We start from the raw sequence: 20,037 nt of genomic DNA, 5'->3' as shown, positions 1-20,037 counted from the left end.
CTAACAGCTCTCTCCTGAGCTTATGTAGTAGGGGCTCTATAGCCAGTGCATACAACACGCCTGACAGTGAGCATCCCTGCCGCACACCCCTCTCCACAGGAAAAGGAGCAGCCAGACTACCATTAATCTTCAGTATACTAGCAACATCACAGTACAGAAGCCGGATCCTAGCAATGAACCCAGGGCTGAACCCAAACGCTGCGAGTGTTTTCCACAGGTACTGGTGTTCAACCCGGTCAAACGCTTTTTCCTGATCTACGGAAATCAAACCAGTGCCTACACCCAATGAGCCAGAGATGTCCAAAACATGCCGAATTAAAGTGATGTTATCATAGATTAACCTGCCAGGCACACAGTAGGTCTGGTCAACATGAACCACCTCCGCCATCACCTCCCTCAGCCTCAGGGCCAGAGCCTTGGACAGGACCTTGTAGTCCCCACAGAGCAGCGAGACCGGCCTCCAGTTCTTAATCTCCTGGAGGTCACCTTTCTTTGGGAGCAGAGTGATCACAGCTCTCCTGCAGCTCTGGGGTAGCAGTCCACTCTTAAAGCTTTCCTGGAACATCTCCAGCATGTCCTCTCCAACAACAGGCCAGAATGTCTTGTAAAAGTCCACAGGAATCCCATCCAGACCTGGAGCCTTTCCGTTGGCCAGGCTCATGAGGGCCCCATGGAGCTCATCTAGTGTCAGGTCTGCTGTTAAAAACGAGTCCGCTGATTCCCCAACCTGAGGCAGATCAGCCAGGAAAACCTTCTCCAGCTCAGGATCTTCCACCAGCTCAGATTTAAAAAGGTCTCTGTAAAAGCTAGTGGCGTATCTCCTGATCTCACTAGTCTCAGTGAGTGGGACCCCGCTGCTGGATCGCAGGCTGTGGATGAGTTTCCTCTGGCCGCTCTTTCTCTCCAGGCTGAAGAAGAACTTGGAGGGGGCGTCCATCATAGAGGCGTTCATGAAACGTGACCTGACTAGAGCTCCCTGTGCTGTGATACCCAACAGGTTGGCTAGAGCCTCCTTTTTACTTTTAAGGGCTTCAGTATGCCCTTGATTTCCTGTACCGCTCAGTAAGAGCTGTACTTCAGTCTCCAGGTCCTGAAGGGATCTGGTTTTCTGTTTAGTGACATTGCGAGTATACTGTTGACAAAATTGCTTGAGGACAGTTTTTCCGAAATCCCACCACCCCTGCACTGAGGAGAAAGTGGGTTTTTCGGCTCTATGTGCACGCCATAAAAAACTAAAAGCTTCTCTAAAAGAATGGTCTTCCAGAAGGGCGGTGTTAAAATGCCAATAAGCGCTGGATGTCTTCACAGTCTTAATAAAAACACTACATTGCACCAGGGAATGATCTGACACACCCACCGGGATGATGCAGCAGCTCTTAAACGTGCTAAAATGATGCTTAAAACAGTAAAAGCGGTCTAATCTGGCCAGAGACAGCATGTTGTCTCTACAGTGAGACCAGGTGTATTGTTTGTCTCTGCTGTTAAAACCTCTCCACACGTCCGTCAGATCGTGTGTCTCAATGAGGCGCCTGAGCCGAGCAGACGACGCAGGATGGGGTTCCAGGTGATTCCTGTCCAACACTGCGTCAGCAGTGCAGTTAAAATCCCCCCCCAGAAACAAATATTCATCATTAAAACCATTAAAAACATCACCCAGCACATCCAGAAATCTGATCCTACTCACGCCTGTCACGGGAGCATAAACACACAGGAAGACCATTTTTACATTTTCATAGGAAGCCTTCACCATGAGGATGTGTCCCTCCATCACCTGCTGCAGCTCCACAGACTGAGGACAAAAACCCCGAGAGAACAGGATCCCCACCCCAGCACTGTTGGACAGCCTGTGGCTGAGGAAAACCTGCCCCGGCCACTCCCTCCTCCACTCACTCTCATTCTTGCTGTCACTGTGTGTCTCCTGGACAAACAGCACATCCAGCTTCTTCAACTCAAAGAGCTGGAAGAGAGAAGCTCTCTTTGTAGTTGAACGTGCTCCATTAATATTTATAGTCCCAATGTTTATGTTATTCATGGAAAGACACTCAGTGAAAAAAAAGACACAGATAATAAAGAACACACCGCCATTAATTCATTCATCGTCTACTAACAGTGCAGCTTTGGCCTTCGTCACCAGTTCTGTTTGTCTAAAAACCTCCGGATCGTTAAAAAACCCTTCGCTCTTCAGCCGGTTCACAGACCTGATAAAACCATCCAGATCAGGGAAAAAGTCCTCAGGCCTCACTCCCCTCTGACCTTTGGTTTCTGCTAAAAACCTCTGGATTTTTTCCCCAGAATAGGCGGTCAGTTTTTCCTCCTGAGAGGCTGTCATCACAACTTCCTCCTCCTCTTCTTCATCTTCCCCCTCCTCAGAGAGACTCTGCTGAGTTCGCCTAGCTTTGCCTCCCCCCTTCACCTTATCAGCTGTTTTTTTCCTTTTACTGTTTCTCACACTGAGACACGTCTCCATTGACTCTCCATCATTTACATTTTTATCACCACCTATCCTCGCTACATTATCCTGTCCCGCCCCCACCGTGTCGGGACCCGTAACAGCAGCCTTCTCCGCCGGCACCGGGCCCGGGGCAGCGGCTTCCCCCGCCGGCACCGGGCCCGGGACAGCGGCTTCCTCCGCCGGCCCCGGGCCCGGGACAGCGGCTTCCCCCGCCGGCACCGGGCCCGGGACAGCGGCTTCCTCCGCCGGCCCCGGTGCCGCGGCCGCGGCATCCGCCTCCCCCACCGGCCTCTCCAGAGCCGGAGCCGGAGTCGGAGCCACCGCCGCCCCGGGTAACGAAGCCCCAGCGGCCGCGGAAGCCGAAGCCCCGGCGGCCGGGGGCTCAGCCTCATCCGCCCCCCGTCCCGCACTCTGGACCTCGGCAGTCTCTTTCCTGGCCTCGGGGCACGCCCTGATGAGATGCCCCTCAGCTCCACACCCAAAACACTTCATAGTGTCGGAAGTGACAAACACGAAGTAATTAAAACCGTCAATCCTGAAATTGAGGGACAGGTTCAGAGGACTGTTAGGCTCTTTTAAAATCATAAATACTTTCCTCCTGTGGCACACCACGTGCCTGAGTTTCGGGGATTTACACCCCAGCAGCAGCATCCTTATGGGGGACACTAGCCTATCTGTCCATATCTGGACAGAGCTTTGCTCAGCTCTTCATTCTTTATGAAGGGAGGAGCGTTCGAAATGGTGACCCCTTTCGCCAGGTTAACCAGCGGGTACACCGGGGTGAGCACGTCTCTGAGGACAATGCCAGCCTCGACCACCCGCTCCACTTTGTGCACCGCGTCCAGAAAGACCACCACCGCGCTGTTCATTCTGGACGCGGATTTTACGCTGTCAAATCCCACCACTTCTCCCACAGCACAGCCCACCTCCTCCACTGAGCAACCTGCCTGCGCCAACACCCTGATGGCATGTCGGCGTGTGAGCTTCTCCAGCTCCTCCTGACCACCGCCGGCAGCGGGCATCCTGCCCGACTACCCCCCACCCCACCACCACCACAACACCAAACAGAGAACAGACACACAAGACAAAAAACACAGAAAACTGGAAAAAAGTTTTGATACAAGCTCAAAACACTCGCCACGCTCTCACAAACACTCGCTCTGCAAACCGCTCACGCATGCGCACAGAGAGAGAGAGAGAGAGAAAAAACACTAACTTTGAAAATGAATCTAACACAAGGAGTAATGAACATAGGCGTCGATTACGGGGGGGACGGTGGGGACATGTCCCCCCCACTATTTATGATTTGAATTTTGTCCCCACGACTTTTAAAAATGTGCTCTGATGCGACCGAAAAAAAATCCCCACATACTCAACCGAAATCGTCCTGTCTAAATCATGCGATAGGCGCGCAGGAACATGTGAAAACCCCAATTTGGTATTTAGTCGTTTGATTTGCCGACTGTGAGCCACTGTAGAAACATGAAGTTGTAAAATGACAGCGGAGTCGGTGCATTCCAATGACGTCACACCAGAGGTCCGTTTCACGAAGCAGGTTTAGTGAAAACTCTGAGTTGATTAACTCTGAAATGAGAGAAACTTTTACTCAATAAACCTTGAGTTTCTCTCTGTCTCCGCCCTCTTTCAGCCATTTGATTTCCTCATTCATTCATTCAGTCAGCAGAGCGAGTTCTTCTACTTCAAGAAGTCCATCAGGCACAGTAGGAGGCGACTGTTTCCACCAAAATGTCCTTTTGACAACGATCCCGTGGATGAAGGTGCAGCATTACTGCGCAGAGAATTAAATATTCCTCAGGAGATGGTTATCAGACCGCATAGATTTTTGCATTTCCAGACAATTATCTTTTTGATCGGCACCATCAGAATTTTGTTGGGACAAAAGAAAAAAAAGACATAAAATACAAATAAATATTTGTATGAATAGGCTTAAAAAAAACTATATAGGCCTATTATATTTTATAAAGACACTCGTGTCTTGGGGGTGGACTCTCTCAGCCACTGGCCTTCCGTTAGAGGTGGCGGTGCTGGGCACCACCCGTTTTACGGGCATCCCTCTTTCTGTTGGCTTAGTAGAAGTCTGTGATAGTTTAAATAGGCTTAATTATTTAACAGAACATGATATAGATGAGAAGACATAGTTTATGTGTGTGAAAACAGCATTATGTTGGGAATAAAATAACTGCACAGTCAAATAGCCACTTAATATTTAAATATAGCACATTGAGTTGCCTGTAGTATGAAATGCGCTATATAAATAGATGCCTTGCCTTGCATTGCATTGCCTATTTACTTTACAGTGTAAAACATGATCAGAATGAGGTACCTCCATGCCGAGGTCTCACCTGTTTGAACAATGTTTTTATATTTCATCTTAAACTGCTGCCAACTGCGCTTCTCCCCCGCGGGATTGCACCTAAATGAAATAAATGAATGGGCTACCATTCAAGCAGTTTCTCTGTAATATTATTGTGATTGCAAAGGACTACATTTAAAATGACACTTTTACTGCTGCAGCGGTGTTGCACTTATTTCTAAAAACGTATTGAAACTCGCCGTATGAGCGCATTCGAGGTTGGTGAAAAACGTAGCCCCTCCTCTTCCCCGTTGCCATGGTGACTCGTCGAATCGGGGCTCCATTGATGCTGGCTTTTTAAAGTTGTAGTGCACACGCTAAACTCAAGGTCCTACTCAGAGTTGATTAAACTCACTCAAATCAGCGTTTCTGGAACCGAAAACTCAGAATTTTCTATCTCAGAGTAGATCAACTCAGAGTTCAGGAACAGACTCAGAGTTGGTGGAACCTGCTTTGTGAAACGGACCCCGGGTAAACCGCTTTCCCGGCGAAACTCATTTAGCGCTACTTCTACACAAACAAAAATGCAGCGTTTCTTCGCAACTTCGCTGGTGGTTCTTCCAAGGATAACTTTAGAGGATATACACAGGGTCGTGGAGTCACACTCACCAACACCACAGTCCAGGCTGAGGAAAGGGTACAAGTTCTTTGTGGAGTATATACACAGTTATCAAGGTAAATTGTCTAACGTTTTATTTTTATCAGTAGGCTACTCAATAGCCTTCCACATTCATGTTTTGTAATGATAAGCAAACCATATACGATCCATAGAAATCATCTGAAATATTGTCTGTGTGTGAAATGTGTGTTAAATATTTGTCATGTGTAGACTATAATATTATGAATATAATTTGCCATGGTGGCTATGAAGTCTCCGCGTGCAGCGTTAGCATTTTAGTATTAGGTTAGCCAAGGAAACGTTAAGCTAGTTATTTGCTTGTTTTTTTTAGCAACTGCTGAAAATAACATTCTGTATATGCTCAGTGTCAAATGTAGTTGGTGGAAAGGTGGTAGTGAGAGGCTCGATGAGGAGGAATGAGGAGCCCCACAGACTACAGGTTTCTGCTCGTTGGCCGAAGTCTGTGTTTGTTTTGATAGTCTGTCCGGACTAACAACTGCAGTTGCAGTTGCACTTTTCCCCTTTTTCTGTTGTTCAGATCATTTTCACTGTTCTTTCTTACAAACAGTACAGTAGCGTAATTAATTAACAGTAATTAATTCATGAATAAATACATAATTTCGAATCAGATCATAATGATATGGAAACATGAAATTAAAGGATATATTTTATAAACTCTGTATGCGTTCATAAAAAAAAAGGGCAGCTTATTAAACATGACGCTGGAATAGATCTAGAATGCGTTACTTTTTAATGTCCTGGTTGGTGGGTGGTCCGTGGGGGGCATAGAATGCATTACGTTTTTTGTCCCCACCACTTCTAAAACCAAACTGACGCCCTTGGTAATGAAACATAACTGAATACAGAGAAACAGGACTAAGGTCAAACAAAGACTGAGCCAACACAGAAAGAACTAAGAGCACTGAATAAAAATAATAAAACCAATAACTAAGTACAAAAAAACACCACTAAACAACCCAGATCCTGACACTTTCTTGTATGTTAGTAAATCTTTCCAGATTATTTGAGATTCCTCTAAATGAAGTTGGAACCATTTTCTTTCCAGTTTAATTGCAGTGTGAAATATACCAAGGAGCCAGCCTCTTCTGACTGATTACCTTATTTTTCAGAGGGGCAACATTGTCCAATGTTAAACGCATTGAAGCTGTAGATGTAAGTGTCTTTGTAATTAAAAGCCTTCAGTGGCATGGCGGAATGTGTCTGCTACTGAAAAGCATCAGTGGTAATGGAAGTGGTGTCTTATCAGGTTAAAGTCATCATGTCTTGGCAGTGGCAGTTAAAGGGACAGCTACAGTGTATGAGACACAAAAGGTTCCTGCTTGTACGAGTGTGTTTATACATTGATACTTCCTGTTTGCAGCTCAGCAACCCATGAAAAGAATGAATTTATCCTTCCCGGGAATACGTGGGATTTTCCTGATATTTAACACTGCCCACATGTTAATCCATCAATCCATTTTTATTTACCGCTTAGTCCAATGCAGGGTTGCAGGCGGGGGCTGGAGTTTATCCCAGCTGCCACTGGGCAAGAGGTGGGAACATTCCGTACAGAATCACAAGCCCATCACAGGGCCCAAACGTTAATATTATTCATGTTTTTAGCGATTATAAATCATTTACTTGCTTATAACTTCTAATTTGAAATATTTCAGATGTTGTATTTCATTTTACGTCACATATACTCTATATGATAAATCTAATCAGCTGGACCTGTTTTTATGATCATTATTATTCAATAAAAAAAAATAGACAGGGTGTAATATGTTGTGTTTCATTTGATGTTGTATTTTCCTTCTTTTAGGACCAGATTATTTTTATGTCCTGTTTTGTACAACTTTATAATTGAAATAGGGTGTTCTTTGTTCTCCACATTACTGTATATACAGCCTGACGTCACCCAACATTGTTTACATGAAAATCCCTTGTCAGACACTTATGTAAGTAATTTTCTTTTCAGCAGACTGTTCAATGTTAGCTTGTGTGGGGAAAATAAAAGTGTGTTACAATCTGCTTCCTTTAAATATACTGTTAACTTAGTTAAATGAGCATGTTTTCTTGAAACGGGGAAGCCCTCTGGATTTAGGAAGATAACAAAGTGCTTTCATAAGGTTTATCCTTGCGCAACTGATTGATGTGTGTTGTATTTTTTATTTTTTTTTTCAGATGTCTGCAAAAGACAAACGAGTCATTGGTTCATCCTCAAAATACAAAGAATCAGATAAGGGCTTCTTCATTATTGGTAAGTATATCAATTAGATATTGACGTAATAATTCAGCAAACAGCAGCAGTCTTAAGCACCAGCTCTGGAGTGAAGGTGAAGACAAATTAAAAAAAAATTTTAACTGAAAGAAATTATTTAAAAAATGAAAATAAGATTTGGAAGGCTGAACTCAGAAAAAATTTATTTTTCACAATGCATCATTCCTGCTTCTTTAATGGAGACGAGTTCTGTTAAGTGGAATTGTTTAATTTGTGGTTGAAGAAAGTTGTTACACAGATAAGCAAAACAGGAATGCCTGTCATTCTTCCATTCCCCGAAGAAACGAACACACCTGTGAAAGTTATTTGGAAGGTGGTGTTAGATTCACACAACAGCTATAATAGCAAAACACCAGAATAAACAGACAGAAACCAGAAGTTGGTATTAATGTGCTTTTGCAAAAGGGAGAAAGCAGAGAGTGTGCGCTGTTGTCAGCTCCACTCACGGACTCTCTCTGCCTTCCCTCCCCGCTCTAGCCTTCTTTATTGCATAGTTATTCAGTGGTTATGCGACAAGATGCAACAAAATGTTTCACTGGGCATGGGAAGACCAGAGCAACCTGTTTCCCACAGTTCCCTTGAATTACTTTGTATCACACTAAGCAAAGTTCACACACTACATGTCTGTCTATAAAATGTTGTTTAGTTCGAAAACAGCCCTGCCATCATATTGTTAGTCATTGATTTAAGACAAGGAATAATGCACATTGTAAATAGGCAAAGCAGAAACCAATGAAGAAATTCACACAGAGTAAATATGCTTGATTTCCTGCTCAACTAGTTTGAGCAGAGTCAGCAAATAAACAGAGTAATTAAGCTTGTTTTATAAGCACACAATAATAATTATCCTTACAGTGGAGATGTGGGTGAGCTTTGAACCTGTTTCCTGTTCCAGAACAAAGGAAAACATTTGCACTCTGACTTAACAGGCCAGTCTAACAAGTTTCAAGCTCTAAAGACGAAGTCTGCCCTGACAGCATGACTGATGGGAAGTCGAACCTTCACCAACAATAGAAATCCACACTCAGTAACCATATGTACTTTAAAGCAGGGGCGATTTTAGAATCTGATCTTTAGGGGGGCCCAGCCCCCAGTGCTCACAGATCCACATTATTTCTCACTAATTGAGGCGAACTAGTACATTTATAAATTTTGGAGCCGTATTAGTTTTGCTTTGAGTAGTGTTTTCCCCTACAACATTCAATTTTGACCTCTTCATTTCAAAAGACTGTGGCTTGACAGGGATAACAGAGAGCCTGAGACAAATATTGAAGATAACTCAACATTTATTTTGGGAATAAAGAGTTATAACAAAAACAAATGCTAGAAAATAAATAAAATGGTCACTAAAATAATGCATCCTTGAGCAAAAAAAAAAGTGTTTTTGCATAATATAATATTTTAAAAATGTGCTGAGCCAGGGGGTGCCGAAATATCTCACGGTGGTGCCTTGGCACCACTAAAAATACCCTAGCCTCGCCCCTGCTTTAAAGTATCTCCAGAACAGGCTCTCTTTTACTTTTAATATATGTCATTTTTCAAGCGTAAATCTACAATCCAAATTTAAGCCATCGCCTTTAGCACACATCTTTGGACTGTGAAAGAAAACCAGAAAACATGTAGAGACCACACAGAGGAACCCTGGTTGCTGTGAGCCAACAGTGCAAACCACTGCAGCACTGGTTCTCTGACGCCGCATAAAAGGACATTCAGTCTAGAAGTAGTCATCAAACTTTCTTTGGGCTTCTGCATTCACACAAGTCTTTAGAGCTCTGCGGCTTGACTTGGCTGTTAGACAGATCATGTGACTTGTAGCTAAAGCAGTTTTCACACATGAACACGAACACAGGATGTTCAGGAGAATGTGGGAACAATTTGATCCGGACTTTTTCCACATGTTCCCATAAGCAGATCACAGCAGGTGGCTTTCCGCAGAAGATGACCTCTCCTTGGTGGAAATGTGATGGATGTACAGGGGAACAGGTGTTTAGAGCGCACAGAAGGCAGCATGTGTGTAATGGGGCAAGAGAATAGAGAACGATCCCGGAGTTGTGTTAAAATTGGTGTCCAAATAGTTTTTGACACAATCCACGGGTTAATGATTAACAACTTTGAAGTAACTGATAGTTGTAACCAGGAACAACCACTACCATGCATATTTGAACCAACATCGACCCTATGTTAGGCTTTTGGGACACTTGTATAGGCTAATAGTTATTATGAAAATAAATACATTTAAGACAAATATGGCTTCTATTTCACAATTATGTGGTAGCCAACAAAATGAGAGATTATTTTTTAATTATTTGACTTCGGCTGCTATCAGGGCCGTAGCCAGGATTTAGGAATAGGTGAGGTCCATGATGCGCGCGAATAGCGCGCGCCGAAATTTTTACAATATATATATATATATATATATATATATATTTTAAATTATATAGTTTTTAATATATAGCAGTGTTGCACATTGAGGCTAGTAGCAAAATAAACCATTATAATGTAACAAGAACCCATAGCTAAAAAGAACCTGATTATTTCCCAATGCAAGCCTACACAAATGTTTGGTACAAGCAAAGGCCATTTGGCCAGGCATAGAGTAAGGCTAACTAACCAATATAAAAAATAGAGTTAAATATAGATGGATAGATGCATATTGTAGGCTATAGCTGTTGCTAAACAACCTATAAAGATTTATGGGCTATATTGAATTCATTACTAAATTAGATGTGAAAAATTGTCTCCAGCCTACAGAAATGTGCATTGCTATAACAAGGTGCTGTCTTCTTTATTCACGAACCATACATGACATCGATATAACAATCATATCATTCTAAAGAGCTCGAGCTGAGCTTTCCGTCAGTATATAGCAATCGCCGCTGCACTGCAGAGTGGCCGAGGAAATCGTTCGTCAAATTCGTCTAATTTTTCTATTACTGATTACTGGTATGCAGCTACTATGTTGACGGTACTTTTTTCACCGACTACGGAGCGTACACACGTGTTATACACACCGTTGGAAAGGGCAGAAACAGACCTTTCAAATGGTACGACGCAGTCACACATTCACGAAAGTGATGTCAACACAAACGTCAATTGAAACGTGTATGCGAAAACCGAGATTAAAAAAATAAATAGATAAAAAATCCCTGAAAATTACAGAGGTCCAGACCTCACTTTCCTCATAGCTGGCTACGGCCATGGCTGGTATCACAGTGGTATGCAACGGAATGTGAATGGGATAATCAGTTACTGTAGGCTGTAATTTTGACATTTGGGCTCACCTTTCTTGGGAAAGAAATCAGTAAGCAGTTGCTTTCCTTCATTTTGTCTCTCTTGCCTTTCTTTTCTTTTCTGAAAGCCTGATTTTTTTTTTTGGATGACATCTTTCATGTGCCGGCTGCTGCGTTTAATGCCTAATAATGAAGTGAGTGAAATTTATGGCGCATGTACAATCAAAAGTCCGCCAGAGGGCGGACTAAACCAATGCGCACTGATAATGGGGGTGTCTGATATAGATTATAGCCTATTTGCAGGCTGGGATATACATTTCAACAGATGTATTTCCAGAGAACATTGGATTTTTATAAATTACCAACATATATTGATATTATTTAAAAAATGATTTTTAAAAAACGAAAGAAGAAGAAAATTTCCCTTAGGGCCCCCCCTGTAGGCTGGACCCTGTGAATCAGTCTGACTTTTCCCCCCTGTTCGACGCCGCTGGTTGTAACGCTGCATCTTTCTCGACACCAACCACACATCACCTCCGAGGGACAACGGGGATTGGATCTACTTTGGGTCGAGGTGGTCCCATACATGGTCCTCTTGTTTGGTGATCAGTGTTGTGGAGAAAAGAATAGTCGGACTCACCCAGCCTCTTATGGAGAATTTATTAACAGGAACTGCATAGAAACATATTACATGTCAGCATACATGGAATTCCAAAATACAGTATATTTTGGTAAGGGCTGGGCAACGGTTGTGGCTGAAACCAAAATCTCTATCTGACGCCACAGAGTCTTAGATTTTCCACCACAAGCCGCATTCAGCCATTCACAAACACACTCATAAAGCACATCTTAGTCTATACAATATTACAGGCTACTCAATGTTTTTCTCACAAACATTCACAAACCAATGAGCACATCAGAGGTATCATGGGGTTCAATGTCTTTCCCAAGGTAACTTCAACATGTTGACTGGGGAAGTCAGGAATCGACCCACTGTCCCCTCTGATTGGCAGACTCCTCCTTCTGAGCTTCAGCCACCCCTTTTTTTCTTTTCTCATTAACACGTGGCAATAGCCTGGCTGACGCGTCCACATCTCGATGAGATGGTGGTCTTGGAACTAGGTGTGCATTTTCTCGTATTTGAGGCGTGGTTTACGAATGCCTAGAGCCGTTTATTGGGCGCTACGAATGTCTATCAAATGGCGTCTGGTTCTACCCATGCTGCTTTGCGCACGATTCATAGCCAATTGTATCACTTATACCAGATGACGTATGTAGAGCGACAGAAATTTGACGAGGAAGAAGGCAATGAAATCTTTCAACGCCAAACGTTGCTCATTTTTAAAAGTAAACTTGCGTTCTAAGCTACTTATAACACTTTCTAAGGCTGCATCGAACGGTAACGTTGTGTCCGCTGCAGGGGTGGAGCAGTGATTTTAGATGTGGGTGTCTTCCAGGGGTGGCACATGAGCACCACATCAAGTCCGAAGACTGTATATAAAAAGGTCAAGCCTCACAATAGAGATACGGTATCATAATTTACACATTTTTAATCACAAAATGTAACATTTAATCACTGTCACGGAGTTATCACCGTGGATTTACTGTAGGCTACGAAATTGCCCTCTTTTGGCGATCTACGGTGGGCTCACACCGTAGATCGCCAAAAGAGTAAGATTCTAATCACTATTTTTTTTTTCCCATTAAGTTCCCATGTGAGGCTGGGGGGGGGGTGTCTCACTAATACAAAATTATTATGACTTGATCAGGTGCAGTGACAATGCATCCTTGTTCATATTTCACCAAAAATCATTCCCTTCCAAACATCAAAACCAATCAGATAAACAAGATATACAGTATATAAATATCACTGCAATTATTGAATATAATTTTTTTTGATGAATGTTATTTTAAATCATTCAACAAAACTTGGATTTAAATTCTTCTTTTTGTTTGACAGTCCACAGGTCTGGCCAGTCACTACTGATGTCTACAGAAAAACAACAAAAATGATGCATGCATATCTCTCTATCTGACACACCCACTCACACTATTGTGATCATAATATTCACCAGCAGGACCTACGCATCCCCCTCTTTACATTAACAATCTGGGCAAAGGGAGGCTACACTTCTATAAACTGGAGATGCATTTAGCTGCCTTTGAATCCTCTGACCTGGTGGTGGTAGACTGGCTCCTTGTGTCTGCCCACACTGACTTGCTTCAGGTTGGGGGCTGCCAGGGCTGCTGGTTTCATGGCTGGGGTCTGTCTGGGCCTGATCTGGGTCTGACTTTACCTGACTCCCGCCCTCTGGTATTCGCATACCATCTGGGACGAGCCCACAACCGACATGATTTCAAATGGGGCTATTTTTTCTAAAACTCGTGCATGTGATGGGATGAAGAATCTGTCCGTCATCTTGACTGACACGCCACTTCAGCCACTCCCAATGACTCAACCCGTGACGTAGCTCAGAGCTTACCTGACTCCCACCCTCTGGAGCATGAATGGGCGGCCATAACGCCGCCATAACGCCGCCCATTCATCCAAAGTCCCACCCAGCGATTAATGATTGACCTATTGACTATTTAAGACCTTGAGTCCCAGTTCCAGCTTGTTTATCAAGAATAAGAAATGAGGAGACCATTTTCACAACAATAGCTCATTTCCATCCATTTTGGCTGTTTTCGCTGGTCCATCCTGCTGCTACAGACAGGGTTCCATTGGGCACTCTGTTCAATGTCCTTAAAACAATACTAATGTTAATTTTAAAGAAAAGGTCAACTCACCGGGTGGTTCGTGGATGTTCCTGTGTGTCCCAAAAAAAATTGCGTTGCGAAATAAAAGTTATTTCTTGCTTTATTTAGCATTTTGTAATCCAATTCTATTCCGTTTGGAAGACTTTTCACTTTCACTTTCACTGTCAGATCACTGTGCTAGGGCTAGAGCCTCAGACTCAAATATAGAGCGGATGTTTACGTGAGTCTTGACTTAGCATGAAAAATAGTTCCTGAACAGCAAAGAACACGGATTACACGGATGGAAAACCATAAAATGTGGAAAACCACCCGGTTACTTTCATAACTTTAGCCTACTCGTTTAGCCTAACAATTGGCAACAAAATCTCTTCTCTAAATGTGCAGTCTTTAAAAACAATGACTCATTTGGAAATCACATTAAAACTTAACTCAAAATTATGTATTCCACGAAAGTAGATTCACTCTGACAGTACAACAGGACACTCTCTATGCCTGCCACTCATTTCAAAGACGCCACGTTTCTCACTCATCTTTCAACGAGACTTGCCTGTCAATCAACTGGAGTGACACCTGAGGTGTCCAATTAGGTTCCAGAGGGGGCTGTTCGGGAGCCGGCTCTTATTTGTTAGCCGAGTCAGAAGAGCCGAGCTTCCCATCACTAGCTCCAACTGTTCGTCTCTGACGTAATATCAAATTTCCCGGGCCGTGTCGCGGACAACAGTCTGTGATTGGGTGAATGTCCGTTCAGTTTGACCAATGCCTTTTCGTGCAGCGTAAGGGAGCTGAGGTGCGCTCCTTTTTTGTATGTTGGTGCACTACGAGGGTGGGCAAACGGGTTTACCTTTGGAAAATGTGGGGGGGGGGGTGAAATCGCCTTGCTGTAAAAGTGGGGGTGTTGAAACACGCCCATCCCCCACAGGTGCGACGCCCCTGGTCCGCTGCCATGTTGGATTAACACTCTACAAGCTTCAGTGTCGCGCATAGACGTCGTCATCGTCTTGCTGCCCCCCCCCCCCCCCCCCCGTTCTGTGATTGGTTCCCTAACTCAGGCAAAAATAAGGGCGGTGGTTTCCAGGCTGCCTTTGCAGTGTGAATGAAATTGCGCGCAAACCAGCATGGGAATTCCCAGGCTAACATGGCAACACAGTTTACAGCAAATCTGAATTTGAAAATAAAACCAAAATGACAGAGTCTGGATATTATGATGGTCGTAAACATGCATGTTAACAATGTCAATGTCCCATTGATTTTAGTTCAAAACACAGCAGTAATATTGACATTTTTTGTGAAAATTGAACCTTTAGCAACGTGTAATAACTGTTGTGTATTTCAGGTGCATTCCAGAATGGAGTAGCGGAGGGGAAGATTGAAGAAGTGCTGCAGCCAGTGTCTGCACTGCGCCTGGTGGTTCACTCTGAATCTGACGTCTGGGCTGTGCTGAGCAAGGTCTGGCTTCTGTGTGTATGCTCAAAACAATGCTCTATGAAGCAGAAAAATAGAGGGGGCCTATCGGTTCAAATTCTGACTTTGTATCACAAAATCTTTATTAAGAGGATCTCTTCTAGTTTGTCAAAATGAGCTTCCACTGAATCCCGTAGAGACAACAGATCACCTATACAAAATCCAGTCAGGACTCTAAATGCATAGTCAATGTGAACTTATGTATTGAAAGGTGCAGTGACAGTCATCATTAATGCATTTAAGCTTTTACTGCATTGACTGTACAGACTGTCAACAATAAACTCATTCATTACAAGGTTCTTGTAATGAATGAGTTTATTAATTACTCATTAATTAATTAGTAATTAATTATTATTAATAATAATAATAATAATAATAATAATAATAATATATTTTATTTATAACGCACTTTACATCAATTTAATGACCTCAGAGTGCTACATTTTAAAACTAGCAGAAAAAACCCCAGTAAAATAGTATTAAGATAATTCAGGCAAACTAAAGGCTATTCTAAAAAGGTGAGTTTTCAGGCCTTTTTTAAAAGAATCCACAGTCTGTGGTGCCCTTAGCTGGTCGGGGAGAGCATTCCACAGACTGGGTGCAGCTGAGCTGAAGGCCCGGTCGCCCATAGACCTGAGCCTTGTCCTTTGGAGCTGGAGGAGATTGGCCTGTCCAGAGCGGTGATGACGTGAGGAGGAATGGGGGGGCGATGAGTTCTTTGATGTAGGGGGGGGCAGTGCCATGGAGGCACTGGTGGGACAGAAGGGAAATCTTGAATTCGATCCTGTACTGGACAGGAAGCCAATGGAGGGATTTGAGGATGGGTGTGATGTGGTGGTATTTCCGCCCCCCCCATCAGGATCCTGGCAGCACAGTTCTGAATATACTGCAGCTGCTGGAGGTTCTTGCTGGGGATCCCGATGAGGAGTGCGTTGCAGTAGTCCAGCCTGGAGGAGACAAAGGCATGGACAAGTTTTTCGGAATCAGGGAGAGTGAGTATGGGGCGGAGTTTGGCAATGTTTCTGAGGTGGAAGGAGATTTTGCAAATTTGTTTGATGTGAGCCTCAAAGGTCAGGTGAGGGTCCATCCTAACACCGAGATTAGTGACTGAGGGTGAAAGGTGGATGTCGTGGCCGGAGAAGGTGATGCTGGTGATAGTGGATGACCGGATCTGGTGCGGAGTACCAACAAGAATATCTTCTGTTTTTGAGCTATTTAGTTGCAGGACGTTTGCCGTCATCCACGTCATGATCTCCTCCAGGCAGGTGGAAACTGTGGATAGGGCTGCAGAGGGGGTTGGGTTTGTTTTAATGTAGATTTGGGCGTCATCAGCGTAGCAATGGAAAGATATTCCATGCCGGCTGATGACACGACCAAAGGGGAGCATGTACAGTGTGAAGAGGGTGGGGCCAAGGACAGAGCCTTGAGGGACACCACAGGTAACGGAGTGTATGTCTGAATTTGCACCTCCCAGGGATACATATTCTGTTCTGTCAGTGAGATCAAGAAGGTCAAGAAGGATGAGAAGTGATGGAGAGCCAGCGTCAGTGGTCAGTAGCAGGTCATTGGTAACCCTGACCAGAGCGGTTTCTGTACTGTGGCCAGAGTGGAAACCAGACTGGAACTTCTCATACAAGCTGTTAGTGGTGAGGTGGTTGTGAAGTTGAGCAGAAACTACCTTTTCCAACACCTTTGATAGGAAAGGTAGGTTGGAGATGGGGCGGTAGTTGACAGGTGTTTCTGTAATTAATGAGTAATTACAAGGTTCTTAAATGGTTTTAAAGCTGTGTCATTCGTGTATGAGTTTGAAGTGGAAACAGTGATTTACTGATCTGACCATTACAATAAAAAACAATATACAAATTTGCCAAATTTGAACTGATAATCTAACAGCGAGTGCAGGGGGCAACACAAAGACACGTCATCTTCCCTCAGATGATGAGATGGTGAATACAGTGGATAGTTCCAGTGTGCTGGAACTATTTCTAACAGCTGTGATGTATTCCTCTCAGTCAGTGAGGGCCGTCTTTATGCATGTCTAGACTTCCTGTCCTTTTACAGCCTGTGCTGCAGTGAGAGACACATCATAGTTAACTGTGGCAAAATACACTATATAGCCAAATGTATTGGCTCATCTGCCTTTACATGCATATGAACTTAAGTGACATCCCATTCTTAATCCATATGGTTTAATATGACTTCAGCCCACCCTTTGCAGCTATAACAGCTTCAACTCTTCTGGGCAAGCTTTCCACAAGGTTTAGGAGTGTTTATGGGAGTTTCTGACCATTCTTCCAGAAGCACATTTGTGAGGTCAGACACTGATGTTGGACAGAAGGCCTGGCTCACAGTCTCCGCTCTAATTCATCCCAAAGGTGTTCTATCGGGTTGAGGTCTCTATGGACCTTGCTTTGTGCACTGGTGCGCAGTCATGTTGGAACAGGAAGGGGCCATCCCCAAACTGTTTCCACAAAGTTGGGAGCGTGAAATGGTCCAAAGTCTCTTGGTATGCTGCAGCATTCAGAGTTCCTTTCACTGGAACTAAGGGGCCAAGCCCAGCTCCTGAACAACAACCCCACACCATAATACCCCCTCCACCAAACTTTACACTTGGCACAATGCAGTCAGAGAAGTACTGTTGTCCTGGCAACCGGCAAACCCAGACTCCTCCATCAGATTGCCAGATGGAGAACCCTGATTCATCACTCCAGAGAACGCGTCTCCACTTCTTCAGTGGTGGCGTGCTTTACACCGCTGCATCCGACGCTTTGCATTGCACTTGGTGATGTATGGCTTGGATGCAGTTGCCATGGAAACCCATTCCATGAAGCTCTCTACGCACTGTTCTTGAGCTAATCTGAAGGACACATGAAGTGACTGAGTTGCTGTCGTTCCCAATCGTTTCCACTTTGTTATAATACCACTGACAGTTGACTGTCGACTGGACTGAGCAGTCTGCATGCTGAGGTGCTTGAATCTATACACCTGTGGTCATGGAAGTGATTAGAACACCTGAATTTGATTATTTGGATGGGTGAGTGAATACTTTTGCCAATATAGCGTAGTTCTTGTATACTCTTATCTTATTTATATACTATTATTTAATTTTTGCTGTCTTTTCACATTTGTAGTCCAACCATTTATTTTTACCTCTGCAGGGTTGTTTGCTCTGAATCGACTGAGCTGATCTCTTGTTACTTTTTTGTTTCAGCAGATTTTGTTCTGTTCTTGATCACAGAGCTGAGATCACTTACAGCACAGGCATATTCCATAATGACAAACTGTGAAACTGTCATTCAGGGAGCACGCAACATCATTTTCACACATGTATTGGCCACCAGTCCAGACCCCATTGAGATTTACTGCAGAGGACTTTACACATGACACTGACTCTCCATCTTAAATACAAGATGTTGGAGAAAAATTAAGACGGCTCTGGTTGGAGATAAATGCTGCGAGACTGTATATAGGCTTAAAGAAATGATTCCACAGTGAATGTAAGTTGTAATCCAAGTTAAAGGTAGTCTAACTAAATAGTATATATCTTGCTTTGGCCAGGCTCTATATGTTAGGTGTCATGTTTGAGAAATTCAAAGAAAATCTCTTCTTTGTGTGATTGTGCTTGGGTTGAAGGATGGTCAAATTAAACTGTCGTTTAGTATAAACTTTACAATCTGAGCTCTGTCTGTGTGTGCTTTGCCTAACACTCACTCTTGTTCCTGTCTGTCAGGTACACATCAAAGTATGAAAACCATCAAAAATTCAGCCATTTTTTCACACGCACTGGACAAAAGGCTCCACCTGCTGGACAAAAACTTTCACTGCGGGACCTTTTTATCAAGCACATGAAGGTCCTCCAACAACTGAGGCTGGACTGCAGAGGAAGAAGGAAGAAGTTGCTCTGAATTCAGGCAGCAATGTGAAACATGCAGAGGGATGACGTGGAGGGAGAAGCGATCTTTTTGTGTGTTCTGTTTGTCCAGTGTTTGAACACGCCACCCAGTGGCTGACTGAGGACAATCCACTCATCAAAGCATTGCTTGTTGCTAATGAAGCTATTGAGCTGTGACTGTTTTGGACTAATGATTTTTTTTTTCAAACAAACAAAAAACAGAAAAATACATTTTGTTGTTATTGTTGAAGGAACATCATCAAAGCACAAATAAGAACCTTCCCGTGTGGACAGCTTGGTTTTACTCAATGACAACAGATGACATAGGTTATTGGTGTGTGACCAGGAGACTGGCTACAACAACATAAATGTGGAAACTGTTACTTATTAAAGTCAGGTGATGTTCCATTCTTTTACAAATAGTTCCATGAAAACTCTGAGTTAATAGTTTACCTTTTTACAGCTTACAGTGGGCTTGGTATGTTTTTTTTTGTTTGTTTTTTTTTGTTTTTTTTGGCTGCTGAAAGTCAGATCTGAGTCTATCAACACTCCGAGGTTACGAACTTGGTCAGTGATTGTAAGGTCCCGAGTCTCAAGATATTTACCAACGCTGACCCTCTTCTCTTTGCTCCCAAACAGAATGATCTCAGTTTTGTCTTCATTTAATTGTAGAAAATTCTCTCTCATCCAGGTGTTTACTTCCTCCAGACACTGACACAGTACGTCTGCTGGGCTGCAGTCGTCCGGTGACAGAGACACATAAAGTTGTGTATCGTCTGCATAACTGTGATAATTGATGTTAAAATTCTGTAATATCTGACCCAAAGGGAGCATATACAAGTTAAACAGAAGAGGTCCAACTATGAAGGAAATACAAATGAAAGATACAACTGAATAATAACATGGATTAAATGATGGATTCATCTTATTTGACTTAGCATTCCTGGACATGACTTTGAGTTTTGCCT

General features: G+C 43.4%; 1 protein-coding gene across 4 annotated transcripts in view; it reads left to right on the top strand.

The window, feature by feature from the left end:
- The window catches only part of LOC142397461 (alpha-1,3-mannosyl-glycoprotein 4-beta-N-acetylglucosaminyltransferase A-like), a 47,549-nt gene extending 27,547 nt beyond the window's left edge, over positions 1-20,002 (top strand). For all 4 annotated transcript variants that reach the window (XM_075480833.1, XM_075480832.1, XM_075480834.1 and 1 more), the window contains exons 13-15: positions 7,630-7,705; positions 15,050-15,162; positions 18,908-20,002. In XM_075480833.1, coding sequence (XP_075336948.1) covers positions 7,630-7,705; positions 15,050-15,162; positions 18,908-18,925 — 207 coding nt within the window. In that variant the 3' untranslated portion in view covers positions 18,926-20,002. The remainder of the gene's footprint in view (positions 1-7,629; positions 7,706-15,049; positions 15,163-18,907) is intronic.
- The last annotated feature ends 35 nt before the right edge of the window (positions 20,003-20,037 follow it).

The sequence above is a fragment of the Odontesthes bonariensis genome, chromosome 13 (assembly GCF_027942865.1).
Source record: "Odontesthes bonariensis isolate fOdoBon6 chromosome 13, fOdoBon6.hap1, whole genome shotgun sequence".
NCBI lineage: Eukaryota > Metazoa > Chordata > Actinopteri > Atheriniformes > Atherinopsidae > Odontesthes > Odontesthes bonariensis.
This window is presented reverse-complemented; position numbering and strand designations above follow the sequence as displayed.